Below are 21,988 nucleotides of genomic sequence, written 5' to 3'. Positions count from 1 at the left end.
TCGCTAAATGCCCAGGCTTTCCTATGAAAAAATAGGGAAATAAATTTACATATATGTTTGAGTTTTATTAGAATGCAGTTTTTCTTGGATTTTGCTCTTGAGTTTTCCTTTGTAAGGCAAAGTTATAAACTTTTTTAATCCTTATGAATCTCTTTCAGATTTGCATCTTTTTCAGGTTTGTCCTTTATCTTTCTTAAGAAAATATGGCCACAGAAATTTCAGATCACCTTAAATGTGGCTCAATAGGCACAAACATTGCCTACTTTGTTCGGTGGTTTCTTACACAGTAGTCCTAAATATTTGAATATTTTCTTTAAATTGTTTTAAATTTTGAGGACAGATGTCAATAAAAGCACAAAAAATATTCTGAAACATAACATATTTTTAAAAATAATAATAATAACATAGAAACATTTTAACAAAAAAAAATCATCCTGATTCCAATTATTTATTGTTATATGACTTATTTTTTAAAGTAACTATCCTAAATATATGTCCGTCAATATTACTGTATAACATCATAAAAACCCAATGAAAGTAGCTCTCAGTGAAATAAATAGGTGCTGCAGGGGAGACCTGTTTTTCAATAAAACTTGCATTAAATAAATTCCAAAAACCTTGGATTGTGGGTGGTTTAAGAATCAGCAACAGAACTGCAGCATATCAGGACTATAAATCTTTCACTGACTACAGAGGGGTTTCGTTAATGACCTCAGCATTAGAGTTCTGAATCTGCACCACAGCTGAAAGTTGTGAATCTCATGGGGCCACTTATACCAGAACATCCCGATTACTTAGGAGAAAGAGAAAAATACACATAGCTTGCTTGTGCACTCATTACTCTTTTGTGCCATCCTCTTTAAATGTGACAAGTTTCCCAAGTGACAAACAATATTCCACTAGGGAGGATACCATTACAGTGTCATTAGAGAAAGACTTGAGAACACAATCCTCAGCAGGAAAAAAAAAAACAACTGAGGTTACTAAATGAACAGGATCATCTTGAAGGCTTGCTAGGGGCTTAAATCTCAGATTTTCTCTTGGAAGTACTGGTTTCCAGCATTTAACCTATTTCTGAGTGCCTGAGGTTAATTACTATCTTCATGAATATTCCGTCTTCCCATCTGATAACAGTCAAAGTCGGTTGCACAAGACATCAGCACAACACAACCAAAATGAACAATAAAATCAGAACTTCAGACTGGCTCAGACAAGAAACCAGATAGGAAGTGACAAGAAATGTTGCCAAGAAATGTGAAATGAACTGAAAGAAGCAAAGAAGGATGCCAAATCTGTCTAGGAAGAGCATCAACGATGGACTACTTTGTCAAGAGAAAGTACTGTTTCCTGTCATTGCCAGACTTTAATTATCTCAGGAAGTGAGAGAGGTCATGCAGAAGAAAACAGGTCTCCAGAATCCCCCATTTATAATTAAGGGAAATGTAGGCAACTTTACTAGTTTTGGGTAAGACCTCATTCCACTATACGGCCAAATGTTAAAGCATATGTTTGATATGAGAGTTCAAAATTCATAACTTACACTTTGAATCAGGTCTAGAAATAGATAACTAACTTGGACAGAAGCATGATATTACGCATAAAGAAGACAGCCCATATAAGATAGCACATGGGTATATGTATCTTAATTTCCTTATAACTAAATTAGACTTGTTGTTTAGCACATTAAACATCCATGGGGATTTCTGGTTGATGTAGTGGTGAAAACAGCTTGGAAATTAGTGGGCTCCACCAAACTTTCCAAAATCCAGCCGGTAACCACTGTCAAGGGACTCTACGGGGTCAAAGCCGCCTTGTAGGGGTGAAGAAGAAAGGAGAGGTGCTTCGTGGACCATGAAGAACTTGCAATTCCCTCGTTAGGTGCAAACGAGCAGCAGGGACAATAGCCATTTTTGGCAGGCACAAGGTGGGACAACTGGGACTATAAGATATATGCTGGAGCGGTTTATGGACAGAACATTGAAACTGGGTGATATAACTTCCAACTCTTACTCTAAAGATTTACGTTAAGTACAAGAATTTGAAAAGATCTCCAAGTGTTAAGGAAGCAGCAATCCTTATTGTTAATGAAAGTGGAGGTCCAATACACATAAAGTCTAATACACAAAATAGAAGGCAGTATAACATCTGGAAGGCGGCCTGACCTTGACTCTATTCTAGAAGATAAATACCTAATGAGTTTCTTTTCCCCCTTGAAGATTTCTAAGATGAATTAAATTGCAAATAACTAAACTTTATTGAAACTGGCTATTGGATTATGGATTTGAAAGATTGAATTAATTTGGATTATTAAGGCTATTTGACAGAGCATTCTACGAAGAAGGAGGAGATAGATGAAAAGAGAAAAGAATACTTAGATAAGACTTTAGAATTTGCACAATTGAGAAGATATGTAATTGGAAAGTTACAAGGCTGTAAACTACTAAAAATCCTTAAAGATCATAAGACTAAAGAAAAATCTCTTTAAAAAAGGAGAAATGTTTAAAGAAAAAAAGAAAAATCTCTTTAAAAAAAGAAAGTCTTACTGATGGGTGTTCAAATAATACAGCAGAAAGAAACAAAGGTCAACCTGAGCAGAATGTTCAGTACGTATAAAAACATCTAAAAGTTATAAGACTCCAAGAGAAAAAAAAATAAAAGCTGATTTAAAAGTCAATAAATGATGAAACTCCAAAAAATGATTTAGAAATGATGGATGATAATAATATTATATAAAAAATATAAATAGGGGAAAAGTACCATACATATTAACAGATAATATTTTATTATAATTAAAAGTAAATAAGTTTAATAGGTGGAAGTTTAGGGTTAGGTAATCTAATTGTATTATTATATAATAGTGTGTATATTATGAATTTAAAATTTTCAGGATTAGAAATTGGGACGATTTTGAGATATATTCCTGAGATTGATTAAATTTCGTTAGTATTTGGCTTTATTGGTAATCCTAGACATTTGAGATATTGAAATCATGACTACTTTTCAAAATATTAAATATTAGTAACTTAGTAGGGGATAATAAATACATAGCGCAAAGAAATGTTATTTATGCTTAAATGAATTAATGGAATATGATAAAGAATTAGAAAGAGAGAATGGTACTGTTGAAATTGAAAGATCAGGATATGCATACTTATTTGTATTATTACTGTTAGCATTGTTTTAAAAAGATTTGACCCAACTAATACACAAAATATGGGTTTTAAAATAAACATTATAATATTATTTTTTTAAAAGCGTTAGGCAATCTATGATCATCCTGCAATTAGCTCCCTAGTCTGTAAAATCTGTGTTGAAGAAAGCTAGGAACTGCCATTCACTATATATTTCTAATCCATTTTGTTTATTATCACTGGGCAGCAGGTTTCCAGAATTTTAGGCAAAAATTACACAGAACTACGTAAGAGATTTGTATATCAGTCTTTTAGGCGTGATATAGATGCATATTACTGAGATACAGTGATACATCCCATCTGTGCTGATACTTCATGCAGTAAGTGGGGTTGGAAATGACCCACATGCATCATTTATAAATAGAAATGGCTGTGTTATATTTTTTAAAGATGACTAAGATGCTTCTTTAAACTTGGAAATGAGAAACTAGCTAATTTTAATTATGAGAGTTTGCTCAATTCTTCCATCTTTAAAATTGCTTCTTTTTATTTTAGAGGAGTAAATTATAACAGTCCTTCCGCACAGCCCTTAGAATCTGGCTATCCCGTCAAGCCTGGGGCTAAAGATTGTTACCCGCCCGAATGGTATGAATGTTGCGTTTTTAATCATGTACTGTCTTATATGTAAAAGTCTGTCCCCCCTTCCCTTTTGATTGTGAGCAGCCCAGGGAAAAGGGCGGCATATATAAATACTATCTATCTATCTATCTATCTATCTATCTATCTCTCTATCTGAGATATGGGAAAGGGCATTTCATACCCTTGTACAAGTATTTGTAATCATTATATGTTCAATCTTAAACCTAATTAATCTGAAAAGGTTTCCCAGTTAAAACCTGAGTCATGTTAACAATTCTTTGGGAATTCTTTGGTTTCAGACATGTTCAGGCATCATCATGTTTCAATGATTATGACTTAGAGTTCTGTTGAATTTAAACACTGATATAATACACTATTATAAATGATTCAACAAATTTAACAACCTTAACAACTTAAGGTTTCCTTAGTAAGATATAGTTAAGCAACCATAAATTAGTGAGGTATGTGAAATCTAGTTTTCGAATTGGTAATCCATGGATCCTCTCTGGAAATAAACAGCTCTTTAATCCTTTATTATTTCAAGAGCATTTTTGGTATTTTTGTCCAATACAATATTGTATATTAAACAGTTCACAACCTAAATAAAATATAACCTGATTAGGAAAACAGTTCCCTTCTATAACTCTGACCTGCAGATCACTGAGGATTTTAGAAGCAAAAGACCAAAAGACACCAAGATGTAAAAAATTATTTGGCACTGCAGTGCACCAAATGTATATAGAACTTTATTAAGAATTAGGCTAGTCATTAGGCTAGCCTAATGTACAGGTAATAAATTAATTAGATGTACAAAATTTCTAAGGCTATAGTAATTAGTTGAGAAATATTAATTGCAATATCATCACGTTTGTGTTCAACAAGCAATCAGAAAGTGCAGTCCTGACCTGAACTGTTACTATACGGAATGGTCTAAGTAAAGAAATACTGAACAAGATATCTTGATATGAAATGTAAAGCAACGTAGAGAAGAAACGATGAAATGGCAAAATAATTAATTAAATAATTTCAGGGTGAAAATACAAGGTATAAAATATATCTTCATCATTTAAAGCATCATAAACATTAATCCCCATTAAGAAAACAAAGCATACCAGAAAGAGATGAGCAATTGAAATGGAGAAACTTGTTGTATTGTCTATATCTTCATGCTCATGCGTACAAATTACTTTTTTAACTTCCATATATGTAGAAAGTTTACAAATGAGGGATAAAATGTAAAACATAACATTTGACAATGATACAAATTTTCAAAAGTGGATTTTGCAAACAATATTTGTTAGCTGCTAAGCAACGTCTATTCCTTTGAGGTTCTGGCTTCCAGGACCTTGCTAAAACATCCATGTTATTCCATGTAGCATTTTTCATCTATATTTCTCTATGGATAGAAACAAGTAAATTATACCATTGATTTCCTTGGGGCTAGTAGTTGTTTCCACCTCTGAAAGAAAAGCAGTCTAATTAAGCATTTCATGACTAGATATAAGTATGGTAGCCACGAATTACAATAGTTGCAACATATTACATTAATTAATACCAAGGACTAAAATTTTGGTTGTAAGGCACCCTAGATATCACCTTAGGGAACAGGAAAACCCTTCCCTGAACTACTCTATAGCACAACAAACTTGCTAATGAGAAGAAGAGCACAGAGAATGGAATTCCATCCTTCCTTGAGGAATGACAATATCAGCCCTCTTAATGATGCCACAAACTCCACATGCAAAATGACTCATTAAGCTGAGTCTCTAGCTTCTGTAAATAGCAGACTTCCAAATTAATTCCTTTTCCTAGATCAAAGATGCAGAGAAGTAGAGTCTAATTTTATTTATCCAAGTATAAATTGAGACAATCTCAACTGCTAAAAGCTTACATTGTGCAGTTCTATCTGATATGTGATGTACTCTTGGGAATAAATATGGGAATATTGGAAAGAGCCAAGGTGGCGCAGTGGTTAAATGCAGCACTGCAGGCTACTGCTAGATCAGCAGGTCAGCGGTTCAAATCTCACCGGCTCAGGGTTGACTCAGCCTTCCATCCTTCCGAGGTGGGTAAAATGAGGACCCAGATTGTTGGGGGCAATATGCTGACTCTCTGTAAACCGCTTAGAGAGGCCTGAAAGGCCTATGAAGCGGTATATAAGTCTACTGCTATTTATACTACAGGCAGTTCTCGACTTATATCCACAATTGAGCTCAAAGTTTCTGTTGCTAAATGAAACAGTTGTTAAATGAGTTTTGCCTGATTTTATAATCTTGTTAATCTTTCTAGCCACAGTTGTTAATTACTGTAGTCTCTCATTGACTTTGCAAAATATGATCACATGACCCCAGGATACTGTAATTGTCATAATATGACTCGGTTGCCAAGTGTGAATTTTGATAAGGTGACCATGAGGGTGCTGCAACAGTTGTGTGAACAACAATCATAAATCACTTTTTTCACTGAAATTGTAAATTTAAATGGTCACTAAACAAATTATTGTAAATCAGGGACTACCTGTAAGTGAAAACTTTGGGTAATACAAATTTAACGCTATAAAATCGGAGGGAGGTAATGTTAATCTTTCAGATGTATAACCTGTAGTTCAGTGGTGGGTTGCAAATCCCGTTCCAACCAGTACGGTTGGAAGAGGCTGGCGGCATCCTCCTGGATTTGTGCAGTGCGCACGCACATGCGCACATGCGTCCTAGCGCCTCTGCAACGCTCCATCTGCTCTGCGAGTGTTGCGCAGGAGCTGTATGCACCACCCCTGCGCAAAAGCTTAAAACACCAGTAAGGAGCTCAGGCGGGTGGGTGGGCCCTCCGGAGCACCGTACTGGAACTGTATCCAGTGTTCCAGGGTGGCTCCGGTATGCCCGTACTGTGGCGTACCGTCTGCAACCCACCACGGCTATAGTTACACTTTCAGAAGAACCACAGACATGAATTTTTCCCTGGAAACAAATCAAAAATAGTAATGATCTATTACAGATTCATTGATACTAATTGTTTGTTTTGTTATTAGAAATAGTTTTATTTTTATACTTGTATTGTCTTAAACAAGTACTTTTATTCATTCTGAATCTAGCAATATGATCAAATTACAGAATACTGATTATGAAAAATATCTAGACAGTAGGCAAAATGGAATCTTGACTGTCATTTGACTGCTGTTTACTCAGAAATAGAAAATAGCTTACTTTAAATTTTATATCTTTGGATTTCATTACTAAGTTTACAAAATGAAGTTATACCCAACTCTCTCTGCATATCTGTCCCTTTTGTGTCTACAAGTGTTCTAAAACAGAAATAAAAGTGCATGTCAAGTATGAATTAATTATATCAAAGGCGATAAAAACAAAAGATACATTTCTATTACTGTATTATAATAGAGGTGCCCAAAAGAATGCATCGGAAGCACACTAAGCTCATGATATACATTTCCAATTCTATACAAGACCACAAACAAACCCCCAGATGTCATCCCCGTATTATTATTAATGGTTGTGTTGCATCAAATTGTGAGACCTTAAGTTTAAACAGACAACAGTGAGTAAAACCTTAGGGAATCCAAAGTTAGATGGAAAATCTACAAGTCTCTTTTCACTGTAATGCAAGTCCATTAGAACCCGATTTTCATTTCAAAGTAATCTCAGCTAAGAGCAGTGGTGGGTTTCCTACCAGTTCAGCCGAGTAGGTAGTAATTCGGCCAGCCATGCCCCTGAATCAGTTCTATTGGTAGTGCCATAGGTTTGCCATTTTTTGCTTCTGAGTATGCGCAGAAGCATTATTTTTAAAGCATCCCTGAGCAAACTTGCAGTAGAAGAAGCCGGAACCCACTCCTGGCTAAAAGCCTTGATATTCCTATACTGTTCTAAAGTTATCATTATATCACTATTCCTGTCATTGCCCCATCATCATATGCCTACTACTCTGGCACTCAATATGGAGACCAAGTGGTCTCCGCTCCTACCTGCAACCTTCCAGTTTATCTGAGGTGGGTTGTCACTTTGTCTTAACCACAGAGAGGATAATGACATCTTAGTTTTTGCTAACCACTTCTGATTTTTCTAATAGCTCAATGGCGCAGAAGTGGAAAAAAATGTTTGGAACAGCACCACACTAAAGAAACAACTCATAGGAATCAATGGCAAATGTTCTATTTCAGGAGATGGGAAGTTAATGGTAATGTTATTTCTACTTTACGGAAAACCATAACCCTCAAAATGAGTCCAAAGATCTGATGGAAGACACAAGACATCCTGATGCAGTCCAAAAGAAACACCTTATAGAAAGGGAAATGTGGGCAGTGAATTCATAATGTGACAGGAATCGCGCAAGGACATTTCAGTCCAGTGTTAAGAATAATTCAAAATAGTGCAAAATAGTGCAACATTTTGCATCTTAAAATTCTACGTCTGCAACATCGATTTAAAAAGTAAGAGGATAATGGCAAACAACCATACCAATGTATACCTTAAAGTGACCCAAAAAACTATGCCAAAAGTCTCGAGATGTTCAAGACATTCTCTGTCAGGCTCATAGGACTTTCCCGATGCACAACATGAGGGCTATGGTTGCCCATCTCTATCACAGAGAAATAACAAGAAAATGTTATCCCTAAAAGAGGATGAACAAGATTTACAGGCAGAGTCACAACAAGTGCTCAAAAGATTGTCATTTGTCCTTCAAATATTTGCTATATTAAAGACAAAACAACAGAAAATTTTATTACCTGCCATTATGTTACACTGCCGACCACTACATGATTGGACAGCCATTCACCACAGGACATCCCTAAAAAGCATTGTTCTTCTTAACTCTTTAAAAGAAGACCATAAAATGAAATGAAATAAAATGAATCATCACTATCATGCATCTTTCTCTGAACCAAAATCTGTCCCCAAATTTATCTGAAAAGAAAATAATCAGTGAAAGTTATGCATAAAATTAACTCTATAGTTATGTTTCAAAAGGTTTTGAAATATTGATTAAATTAATTGCACCCTAGAAATAACATGTCAAAGGAATAAAAGCAGGACAAAATTTATTTAAAACTAATAATATAAGGCAATGTAAATTAACTGCTATATTAGTTAAAAGATGCATGCATACAAGGACCTCTGTGTTAGAAAAACACAGTGAATGATGCTGCTACATTTTCTTCCATTTTTTTCTTAAAACTGTGTTAAACTGAATGGATGAGAATATTGTTCTTCTAAAACAGAGAAGTGTTCACACATCATGCTAGACCCACAATATGTTTGTTTTGGTTTTGGTTTAGTATAAATCCATGCAATTGCGGCTTCTTCAACAATCATAATTAAATAGCCAGCAGTCTTTATGCCCAAGTCAGTATCAGCTTTTCAAAATACGAACTTCAATGAAAGGAATCTTCTCTGACAATCTTTCTAACACAGGATTTCATCTCTGAAACATGGGTATCCTGGGTGGAGGAGGGGAAGAATGATGGAGGAGTGGGGCAAGTGATTAAATGTTTGCCTATGACATGACATAAAAATGCAACATACAGGTAATCATTGACTCAATTGTTTGGTTGCTTAGTGACCATTTAAATTGTAACGAACCTCTCCCCATTCCAAATTTCCAACCGCCTCGAACCTCTCCCCAATTCAAATTTCCAACCGCCTCCGTGGAGTCATGTGACTGCATTTTGGAGTGCTTGGCAACCGGCCTGTATTTATGGTTTTTTGCAGGGTCCTAAGGCCACATGAGAATTTTATGACACTTTTGCCAAAAATGTGAGTTTACTTCCAATTTTTGCAAAAATGTCCCCACAGTGGATAATGAGTTCATTTAACAAAAGCAGCATTCTTTAAACAATGCAGGTTCATTTAATGACCAACACAAAAAAGGCCCATAAAATGAATCTAGTCACAATGACTCATTTTACACTCATCAAAACTTATGACTACAATGAATAACCTCCATTAAAGTCATAACTCAAGAACTACCTGTATAGATCTGCATTGTGACATATAACAAATGCAAGTCATCTTTCTGACATAATTTCATTTTGCGGCCTATACTCTCTAAAACAGTGTGTTCAGTCACACAAGAACCATGACAGAAATACATTTCCACAAAAATATCCTCAAGAGAAGTAGATAGCACATAAAGTGAAACATTTTATCTTACCTTCCTATAGGTCCCCAACTCTCCCGAATCTTGACTTCCAGCTTCACTGGGTGTGCTCACTGATTTCGGAGAGGGAGACATAGGGGTTGGGACTAAATAATGAAAATAACAGGTATCCCATGTTAAAACATGCAATGATTTCACTGATGTAGGCACCGTCAAGAAATTATGAACCGGGATCCAAATAATAAAATGATTGCGCATGCAGGAGGGTTTTAAATGGTGAAAAAAGGAGAAGAAAAGAAAAAACCAGTCAGTTCTAATATTTTTGCTAATTAAATTTTAGGGAAGTTTAAACTGGCCATGAACTGGGTTAACATCAGAGCCCATTTTTTATATTAAAAAATTAAAAGTCAACGTTGACCCAAAGTAGAACTGATTTTTTAAGCATGGGCAGGCAGTAGGCAATTATTTTTGATAATTTTGTTTTTACCAAAGTTAGAGCTTAAATGTTTTTGTTGCTACTTAAAAATGGAATTATAATGGACAATTCAAAATATTACTGAGCAAAAAACTTTTTTAAAAAGCCTTCTAATTTTCTATGAAAACAAGAAGTATAGTTCAAGAAAGAAAAGATATTTTGGACATTTATTTAATATCTACAAAACAGAATAGTTTCTTGTGTATTTAAGATCACTAATATTCATCATTTATTTATTTATTTATTTATTATTAAAAATTTATATGCTGCCCAATCCCGAAGGAATCCAGGCGGCTTACAAAAAGAAGAAGAGGAAGAAAAAAAATAGAAAAGGATAATTTAAAATCACAACACTGCATTCGTTCAATCGGGGCTGGACCTCAACAGTGAGGTTAACAGCCCCAGCCTGCTGGAACAGCCATGTTTTAACAGCTTTCCTGAAGGCCATGAGAGTGGGTAAAGTCCAGATCTCTGGGGGTAGCTTATTCCAAGGGTCGGAGCAGCCACAGAGAAGGCTCTCCCTCCAGGGGCCCGCCAGCTGACATTGTCTGGCTGGGGCATCCGAAGGAGGCCCAATCTGTGGGATTTTACCGGCCGCTGGGGAGGTATGTGGCAGTAGGCGGACCGCGAGGATAGCTGGCTATTAATGTAATACTCTATAGTTTTATGCTCAGATTGGTTGTTTATGGCAAATGATTCCAGATGATGTGAATTCCGCGAGCATTTTTTTTCTTTTTCTTCTCAGCCTTATTAATGTATTTGGCATTTTTCTGCCAGAACAATAAAAATATTATCCTGATCCTCTACAAAATCTCAGACTTTTCTATAAAAAAATACCAGGGGGATTCCAGAGGGACTAGAGCTTTGTGATGTGCTTCGCTTGCTTGCTATCAGCTGCCACAGAAAACGGGGAGGTGGGGGCATCGTATTTGCTTAAGGGAATTATGTGAACTGTAGAAGGGGAGTTTTGTTCTAACCATCTTCTGCGCATGCTGATGCTGATGTTTGGACTTAGTCAAGGCCAACCGTCCTGCATACCAACCTGATAAGGCCTTTTGAAGATGCACCCCACATGACACCTTAGGGAGTTGCAGAGTGGACACGGCTGGGTAACTGGAGGGAGGGGGCTGGGCAATCGTTTGATATGTACTTGTTCACGCCTATTTGGCTCAGATCTTGCTTTCCTTTTTCTGTTTTCAATTCATATCTAGTAAAAAGTACTTTATCTCTATTCAATGGCGTTGAGTTTTCTTTCTTGGATATTGAAGGAGGCATACCTGAACACCACCCGCCCACACCCCCCAGGTCAGTCCAAACAGGTGTTCTAAAATGGTTTAGTTAAAGCCTGTAATCAGCATTATTAAAGTTCCTTGCATTGACCCTGATATAATTAATTACCTTTAAATTTGTTATAATATCGGGGGAACCAAGATAAAATAACCATTACCTATTTTAATTATATGCAGAATTCAAGAAGAACACAGAATCAATTCTGGACCAGTATAAAGTATATTTATTTATTTACAAACTTTCAGATAAGTATTTTTAAATATAGGTACATTCTTTGATTTTAACTTGACATTGGTAGTTTCTTGGCAAGAATAAAGTAGATTCTTCCAGGACGATGTGATGTTGGCTTTAGTTTTTTGATTCTCAATATAACTTAAGCTTTTGAATTTGCTGATGATCTCCCATCTCAGAATCAATCACATTCACAACTGCTTTGTTTTTTTTTGCCAAGATCTGCCAAGGTCAGTTAGAAGCTGCCACCTGCTGTGGATGATCAAACATAAATATAAATCAGTATTTGGATAGAATTATGGACTCAACTATTTTAAGAACTTCAGTTAGAGTTCCAAAACTAATCTAATTGGAAGGAAATAACTGACCAGGTTTTCCCAAGTGTACAATATTAAGCATAAACCATTTTGGTCATACCTTGGTCAAACCTTGGTCATAGGATTACTTTCCATGATTTAATTTAATAAATCTCTAGGCTGGAAGGGAGAGAACTTTTTTATATCAAATGTATAAATTAAAGGTGAACTACAACTTTTTTTTAAAGTGAAAACTCCCAATCACATTTAATTAGGCAATGAAGGAGTAAGATAAATAAAACAAGCCAATTAGAGCTAATCTTCACACAACCACAGTCAAAATACAATGGGTATTTTGACAATGGGTATTTCAACTTCATGTTTAAATGTATACAGGTAGTCCTCAATTTACAACCAATTGCTTAGCAACCATTTAAAGTTATGACAACTCCTGCCCAAAAGGTACTTAAAACCCCATTTTGAAGTTCCAATGGCTCCCTCCCCGCCCCAATCACACTTGTATTTTGGATGCTTGGTACCTGATCACATTTCAGCTGTTTGCAGCATCTGGCACTCACATGACTGCAATTTATGATTATTTCTTTTGCGGGAAACCAGTGTTTACGTCTAATTTCTGGCAACAAAAAACCACCCTCTGCTAAAATGGGGTTTGCTCAATGACTGCCATGTTCACTTAATTATCACAGCAAAAAAAAAGGTTGTAAAGTCAGATAGTCATGTGGTAACCCACTTAATGACCAGCATGACTTACAATCATAATTCCAAACTCCAAAGTGTGGTTATAAGTTGAGAACAACCTGTATTTTCTTGATTTAGCTCATTTTTGCTCAACCATTCACATATGTTGGCAGAAACATCAGTGAAGCAGCCTGGCCACAGTTTGATTTCCAAAATCGTACACATATTCTCCCCATGAACTGTCATCAGAATAAAGTGAAAGAAACCCCAAAGCATTGTTTTGTAATAAAAACAGTTTTGGCAAGAATATGTGTGAAGGGATAATGACAATGAGTCATTATCCACCAATTCTACTTCTTGGTTCTATCAGCCATGCCAGTAGAAGCTAAATTCTGGTTTGCAAAAAATATCATCAAGGAAGCCATAGCTTTAAAACAATATTCTAAATATTTCTTGGCAATTTAAGATGTGTGGACTTTAGAATGCCCAGACAACATCAGGTATCCTGATAGTTGAAATCCATATAATTTAAAGTTGCAGTGTTTGAGAAATACTGCTTTAAAGTCTGTGGAAAGATCACATTATTAATAATATTATCCAAGACTTCTTTAGATTGTGCTCAGTGTTTTCTCTGGGAGTGAACAAGGGGCAAAATGATGGAACCAATGTTGCAGCATCATAACACAACCCTACTCATTTTTGTTTGTACACTTTAATGTTGAAGGCACATACAAAAATGGCACAGCGTGTGGCACACTGCTGCAGCACTGATTCCATCTTCTTGAAGAACAGCAAAAAATGAAGAGGGAAAATGTATATACTGAACAAAAATCCAAGTGAACAAACTAAAAAGGTTCTTTTGTTTTATAATTATGTATGTACATTTTTATTCTTGGGTTCCATGAGTAAATCTATCTTGAAAGTGGCAATTATTATAAATAATTTAAGCCCTGCTCCAAGAAGGATGGAACACAAGCTACTAATGGTGGCATGAGTGACAACTATGCTGGCATACAAAGCTGATGTTCAGCAAGGAAGGGGATGAGAATTGCTATCAACAATCATGTATTACATGATGTATAACCACATACATTTCATCACAGACACATCAAGACAATAAAAGCTAAGCATGCAGTAATTAAAATAATGGATGAATGTTACAGAAACTGAAAAACATTAATGGATCTATTAAGAGTACCTAGAGGAGGTTCTGGGGAAATACCAATGCTTTGAAGTAAGCTTCAGTCTCTCTTCTCTTGCGATCCAGATCAGAATCTTCCTGGGGTGGTTCCTTCTTCTGCTGAGAATCCGCCGAATTAACAGTAATGAAGAATTATTCAGAAAATTCAAGTAACTAGATGATTCACAGATGACCGGTAGCCTCTCTTCCAGGAGAAGAAGCAGATTCAGTGGGTGGAATTTTCAATAGAATTGCAGAGTAAGCAAAAACGTGTCATCCTAATTTCTACCTCAATAACTATGTATTGTTTTTAACAGAAAAAACAAGACACGTAAATGCATTTGTGCATTTAATGCCTGCAAAGAGACAACAACCATTTCTAAATTATTATTTTTAATCCCATAAAACACATCTATATATGACTATCATCAGCTTTTTAAACAGAAGTATATTTGGCCCTTTCCCCAACTTTCAGCTGAAAAAGTAACAATATGGTAGATTACTTCCCAATTACAATTTTGGCTATTTGCTCTGCCAACAGGTTTTTTTATTGCTGTTTTAACATCACACATATCAATGCCAATAGAATACCAAGCCAGATACCAAATACAGATTTAATCTGTATTTTAAGATGATAATTTTAATCTTGCACTGCTATGCTGATGTATAGCTAGAACAGTAAGATTAGTATTTGCCTAAATAAAAATGTCTAGGCATGTAAGAAACTGTCCAACTGTCTGCAGGAGATCTGGCAAAATCTAGCTCAGTTTTGCATGCAACACATGGAGCAGAAACAGTTCTCCAAGGTTGGAAATGAATGTGTTTCTCCACCCAATCTTTAATTGCACAGCATATGGGCAGGCTGTATGTATCTTCTAAATCATCCAATCATTGCTGGGCCTATAATGTATTAATTAAGTCAAGCTTTATATCATTTCAACAATTATGTTGGGTGAGGCTAGAAGATTCTTTAAATCATTAATGATGAAGGTATTGCCTTCTTATCATACACATCCATATACGATGTTTGTGTGAATGCATGAAAGAGACAAACACGTACATGGATGTGTAATCTGAGGATTGTATCTGCATTAAAATGCTTATATACTCAGAAGCATCTTGATTTAACTTCCCCACATAAAATTCTTATAAAATTCACACTATAATAAAATGCCCACCATTTCAAGATCACAACCATTAGGCTTCTGGGGGCGGAGCCTGTCACCGAAGGAGCTCAACGGAGCTCCTCTCAGAGTTCTGGTCTGTATATCTAATTAAGATCAATAGATATCACCCCTTTTTGGCAGAAAGGGGCAGGCAGAAGCTCAGGTGCTAGGATTTATTCGTAGTTCACAGCCCCTTTTCTTTTTTGGGGGGCTGCGAACGGAGAAAAGATCCAGCGTAACTGAGCTCTTATCTCCAGCCAGTTCTTCTCAGCTGCTTTTTTTTTTTGCAGCCCTAGACAGGTGATCCCCCCCCCTCAGGACAATGATAAGCTGCTTAAAGCTACTTAAGACTACACGAGCGGGTTCCACTCCTGAGATGTTCCTTTTTTTATAACTATCTTAAACACCAGCCTCTTTTCCTTTGAGGCTTCTTTGTTCAATCGTGCTACAAAATGGCGTTTTTACTGTGTTGGTGATTATAGATGACGTAATTAACTGGCTCTATCTTCCCGGAGGCTGCTCCTCATTAACAAGCAAAATCTACAAATAACTTATTGAGAACTGAGCAGGTGAAGATACTGTTTATCTGTTTATTCTCAGCTTTTATCTATAATGGCTCCCAGGTCTAAGCAGGCAAAACGCTCCCCTTCGCATGTGCTTAAAGAACTTGTTATAAAATCGCTGCCCTTGCCTCCCACACCCCCTACTGGAGATTCCTTAACACAGGAGCTTCTTTTTCAAATACTCAATGACTTTAAACAAGAAATCAAAGAATTTGTGCTGGACTTATGCGACAAAATAGAGACCAAGATTGCCCAAATAAAGATGGATATGTTTGAAGCTATGTCTACTTTGACAGATTATACCGAAGAAATGGAGACTAAACTGGAAACTTTGGAGGAGGCTAATTTTAATTTGACTTCCAACATTCAAGCATTACAACAAGAGATTAGAGATACTCAAACACAACTTATAATGATAAATTACAACAGAAAGGCGTTTGGCAATAAGAGTCAGAGGACTGCCCGAAAAGAAAGGAGAGAACTTGAAACAGACGTTTGTAGAAGCTTTCAGTCAAGCGGTGGGAAGTCCGAGATTCAATTTTGATTGGAATATTCGAAAAAATCTATCGCCAGAATTCGTGTGTAGCAGAACAGCGACAGCTTCCAAGAGACATAATTATATATTTCTTCACAAGAGAATCCAGAAATGCGATCATCCAAAAGTTTTACAACAACAGGCTGCGAATCGATGGGCAGGATTTGTTTGTCTTTAAAGAAATACCACTCCAGATGCTGCAAGCAAGGAGAGATTATACTTTTTTAACCAAAGAGCTTAGAAACCACCAAATACAGTATAAATGGGAAGCTCCAGTTGGAATCACAGTTACATTCGAGAATCAAAGATTTCGTCTCAATTCTGTTTCGGAAGCTCGGGACTTTTACTATAAAACTCTGAAGGCGGGACTTCCTGACTCACTCGGAAATGCGGAAAGACAAGGTGAAGGAAAGACAAGCAGCAATTCACTTGGTTACAAGACGGAGGAGTTGTTCTCCCCCTACCGGAGAGGCAGAAGAGCGGAAACTGAGGATTTAGCCATATCTTCAAAGCAGCGGGACACGTGGCTATAAGGCAGAGGGTTGCCTTCTCTTTCCGGAAGGGCAGAAGAGTAAAGAATAAAGATCCAGCGATGTCTTTAAAATACTTTTAAACTCTTAGACTGATTAAAATTTAGGATTCTTGTTTGGTATGAAATGGTAAAGCTGTATATCGATGAGGAACGGAAAGAAGCATCGCTTATTTTGGACAGATATTGTATGGGATCTTTATAAGACTTATTTGAATTTTAATCCAAACTGCGCATGAATTGTTTTCTGGTGTGAGGAAAGTGGAGACCAAGATTTATTTGAATTGCGGTTTGGGATGAATGGAGTCGGGAGGAGTGGGGGAGAAGGGAAGGTGGAGCGGGATATTGATGGAGGGATCTTGGGACTGAATGAAGTGGTATGGATTTTGGGCACACATTTTACGGATTTACATGCTTGAAGTCTAACATAAAAAGCTCAGGATTTTAAAGTGAAGAGAGAGATCCTAATCTTATGGAATTTTGGCTTGGGAGGAATGGAGATGAGAAGCGAGGGGTAGGAAGAAGAGTAGCGAAAGTATGATTAGACTGCTCTGTATTAGAAGGTAAATTGATTTTTGTATAAACTATTATCTGAATATAAGGTTAAGAAAGGCTATTGGAGAGTCTACAGGAAGATGGGGGTAAATATCAAAGAAGCAAGGGACGAAGATAAAATATAAATGGAATGATCTATACTGTTTAAATTTTAATAATGATGGGAGGCTGAGCATAATGCAAAAAGATTTTATTTTCTTCTTTTTTCTTTTTTCTTTTTTTTTCCGGAGTGTTCTTTTTATTTTATTTCATTATTATTTGTAATCTATTTGACTATAAGATATTCTAGAAGGTGAATGGTAGTGAACTGTGCCGGGTGTGGACCTGGAAGTCGGAGGGGATTAGGGAGGGGGGTTCATTGGGGGTGGGTGGGTGGGTGGAGATATAGTCTCAATATATAGAATAAGAAGAATACACTTGTATACTGTTGTTCCTTATCTTTTCTTTTTATTTTTCTCTTTTTTTCTTTCTTTTCTTTTTTCTTCTTCTCTTTTCTTTTTAACGCAATTTTTAGTAACTGCATAGATTAATGAATAGAGAAATGCACCAAAGTGAGAAGTAGAGGAAAAGAAGAGGGAGAAGTAAGGAGGGAGGAAGAGGGGAATGTAAGGTGGATGAGAGGGGAAGGAGGGTGAGGAAGGCGAGAAAGGAAGATAGGAGGGGAAAGGGAAGTAGGAGGGGTGATTGTTGGAGGGAGAAAGGAAAGTTGGAGGGGGAGAAGAAGGGGTGTATGGAGGATGAAAGCGACAGGTTGGTTTTATATGTTGGATGATGAGTTGTGTTTAGGTTTGTTTTATTTTTTATATTATTATTATTGCAAATATTCAGTATATAAGTGAATGTACAAAATTGAAAATGAATAAAACATTTGAAATTAAGAAGATCACAACCATTACAGGTACAAAGTCTTTAAGAGAAAGCATTTTGAAATCTACCATATAGCATATCTGATAACAACGCATTTAATCTGGATCTTGAAAATGCTATTCTGTATTTTCCAAAATATAAGTCATTCAAATATTTAGGGAATTGTAAAATATACCGTATATACTCGAGTATAGGCCGACCCGAATATAAGCCGAGGCACCTAATTTTACCACAAAAAACTGGAAAAGTTATTGACTCGAGTATAAGCCTAGGGTGGGAAATGCAGCAGCTACCGGTAAATTTCAAAAATAAAAATAGATACCAATAATGTTTTTGAATATTTATTTCAAAGAAAAACAGTAAACTAGCGGTGTATTCAATGAAATACTTCACTCACCTCATGATGCTGATGTCCCGCTGTGATGATGATGTCCCGTGCAGCCGCGGGAGCGATGTCCCGCCTCCTATGACACACGGCACAGTGATTCCTATCATTGGATCACTGTACCAGAGGAGGTGGGACATCGCTATGTGGCTGCTTGCCATAACAAGGAGGAGGTGGGACATCGTTGCAGAGCGGCAGGAGGGGGAGGAAGGGGAATCGTAAGACAGCCCTGCATTACATTAGAACGTGAGGAGGGGGGATGGTGCGGTGCGCGCTGCGCGGCAAACTGACACAGAGGGAGGGGAAACTCACAGGGGCACTGGGCCATTCACGAGTGTCACCCAGCGGCATGGCCCCGCCCCTTTTCCTCCTCCATTTCGGGCAAATTTTTCACTGACTCGAGTATAAGCCGAGGCGGCGTTTTTCAGCCCAAAAAGTGGGCTGAAAAACTAGGCTTATACTCGAGTATATACAGTATCTATAATTAATTCCCTTATAATATCCAAAGGATAACAGGTATTTTTTACTGCAACTATTGTTGACAAAAAGGGAAATGGCATCATTTAATGCTTCCCTGATTTTGTATTAAATGAATTTCACTGTCAATTCTTATCTCTATTTTATGCTATGATTGAATTAAAAAGGGAGGAGCATAAATTACTTAATTAAAAATCCCCATGCACATTCTCAGGATATATCAAATAATATGTCATGTTAAAAGAATAAGACAGTATTCTAAACAAGGAAGCAACAATGCAACAATAATTATCATTTATTTTGCTGAAGAACAGTAAATGCAAATTTGCTACCTTAGCAACCAAACTAGCCAGCCATAAAATGAGAGAGGGAGATACAGATTGCAATTGAATTTTCTTTATGTTTTGGTAGAACGATAGATAGATAGATAGATAGATAGATAGATAGATAGATGGATGGATGGATGGATGGATGGATGGATGGATGGATGGATGGATGGATGGATGGATGGATGGATGTGATACCCTGTTTTTCCAAAAAATAAGACCTCCCCGGATATAAGCCCAATCGGACCTTTGAGTGCATGTGCTAAAATAAACCCTCCCCTGAAAATAAGCCCTCCATGAAAATATTGCAACACCCCTAATATTGCAGCAGCCATAAGGTGATCACAAATTATGTTTTCACAAATAAACAATTCCATTCAAGCCACAACTATTTGAAATTATCAACAGCTTTTTGTACTTATACACCAATTATAATGAATGCCAGCTTATCAGGACACAAAAAGAAAAAAATAGAAAAGCTAGAGATGTCTAAATTATAGATCTGCAAAGCAATAAAAATAAGCTAAACATTCTGAATTATAGGTCTGCAAATTAAAAGTTTAAGTTATGAAAGAACAATCAATAGGTTCCCAACTAAATTAAAACTTGCCATTGTTAAGGTTCATACTAGGCAACGTGATATATCAAAACTCTTAACCTTACTTAGAGGAAAGTTCACAACTAAGATCACTTGCTTCAGACAGGCAAGATAGAAGCCAAATATATACAGATCATTTTATGTCAAATGACCAACATCATGCCTATATTATAGATCATGGTGTCAAACTCACCTCGTCATGGTGACATCACGTGACGTATAGGTATATTTTACAGCTCATCTACCTGGAACCCACACTGTATATCAGACATTAACATGATTAAGTGGATTCAGAGGTATTTCACAAGAAGAGTACTCCACTCCTCTACCCACGATAGAATTCACTATGTTACCAGGCTTGAAATTTTGGGCTTGGACAATCTTGGAACTGCACTGTCTGGGTACGATCTAAGCATAGTACATAAAATTGTCTGCTACAATGTCTTGCCTGTCAATGACTTCTTCAGCTTCAACCACAATAATACACGGGCAAATAATCAATACAAACTCAAGGTAAACCGCTTCAAACTCGATTGCAGAAATACAATTTCAGCAACAGAGTGGCAACGCTTGGAATGCTCTGACTCCATTGTCACAGCTTCAATCTCAAACTGTCCACCATGGACCTCACCCCATTCTTAGAGATCCATAAAGGGAGCATGCATAAGCCACCCAACGTGCCTACAGTCCCTTCTTACTGTCCCCATTTATTTGCATTTATTTCCTTTGTTCATGTTTATGTTCATACCTATACTTGTTATCTTGTACATGTTTGACAAAAAACAAAAACAACAAATAAATAAATAATAAATTCCCCTTCACCAAACCGGGCATGTGCTTAGCCAGCGCATGACACATCTGGCCCACAGGACGGGAATTTAACAGCCCTGTTGTAGATAAATAGTCTTTTTCTCTCACCTTTTCAAGCAAACAGAAATTTGATCCTATACTTCTGATCTTGACAATGGGAGACATCTGCTTAATATTTGCATAATCATTTTGAGTCCTGCTTTGTTACTTCCACCCGTACACTAGCTCCTTGTAGCAATTCACAGCAAACAAAAATCTACATACTTTGGGCATGGATACAAGTTACGGACTAAAAAGAAATAAATATGCTTATCAAAGTTCAGGAGAGCTCAACATATAAGATGGATCGAAAGCATCAGAGATGACAAGACTGACATTGTACCAGATTGTATTTCTTTTCTATTTCTCTATGATGAAAAAATATTAATCCAAAATAGACATAAGTAAAAAGTAGGAACAATACCTTAACCTATTAGATCACATACATTTACCTCTTTCTTCTTCCTTTCTTCTTCTTTCCTTTTTTTCTCCTCTCTTATTTGAGCTAATCTCTGTTTTTACGTTCCAGCTCTGCTTTTAAGTCACTCTTATCTGACATGATGGTTCACTGGTTAGGGAGTAAAACAGAAGATATCAGTGTTGGGAACCAACAAAAAAGTATTTTTTTTACCTCAAAATATGTATAGGCATATAGAGTAGGAAAAGGGGAAAGAGGGAAGAGTTATGATATGATTGAAAGAATTCCTTGATAATAGCCTATTATATTGTGCAATGGTAAGCAAATATCCAATCGAGTAAATGCATTATTAAAACATTTGATTTTAAAAAGACAATTTGATTTTTTTTTCAGCACCCCGTATTTAAATACTGCCTAGCCCCTGTAAATCTAAAAACAATTTCTTGAACAGCTATGACAGGGGTGTATAACCTTTCCTACCTTGAGGATTACACCTGGCTTGGCCAGTGGTTTGCAAAAGGTTTGCAAGAACATCTCTAGAAATTGAGGAGATTGAATGTAGTTCATAGTGTCCCAAAAATTGCTCAGCTCTGTCTTACAAATACAATTTGCTTACTTTCTATTTAATCCAGGTTCTGAAACTGATCATATTGATTCCCAAAGGTTAAAGGATT

The 21,988-nt window shown here is 36.5% G+C and overlaps 1 protein-coding gene across 1 annotated transcript in view; it reads right to left on the bottom strand.

Moving 5' to 3' along the window:
• DYNC1I1 (dynein cytoplasmic 1 intermediate chain 1) overlaps positions 1 to 21,455 on the bottom strand; it is a 184,136-nt gene extending 162,681 nt beyond the window's left edge. The window contains 5 exon segments of the mRNA XM_032236979.1: positions 9,935 to 10,021; positions 14,065 to 14,106; positions 14,109 to 14,166; positions 21,343 to 21,416; positions 21,419 to 21,455. Of these exon segments, the coding sequence (XP_032092870.1) occupies positions 9,935 to 10,021; positions 14,065 to 14,106; positions 14,109 to 14,166; positions 21,343 to 21,416; positions 21,419 to 21,455 (298 nt within the window).
• Between the last annotated feature and the right edge of the window lie 533 nt (positions 21,456 to 21,988).

This window comes from Thamnophis elegans, chromosome Z (assembly GCF_009769535.1).
Source record: "Thamnophis elegans isolate rThaEle1 chromosome Z, rThaEle1.pri, whole genome shotgun sequence".
Lineage (NCBI taxonomy): Eukaryota > Metazoa > Chordata > Lepidosauria > Squamata > Colubridae > Thamnophis > Thamnophis elegans.
This window is presented reverse-complemented; position numbering and strand designations above follow the sequence as displayed.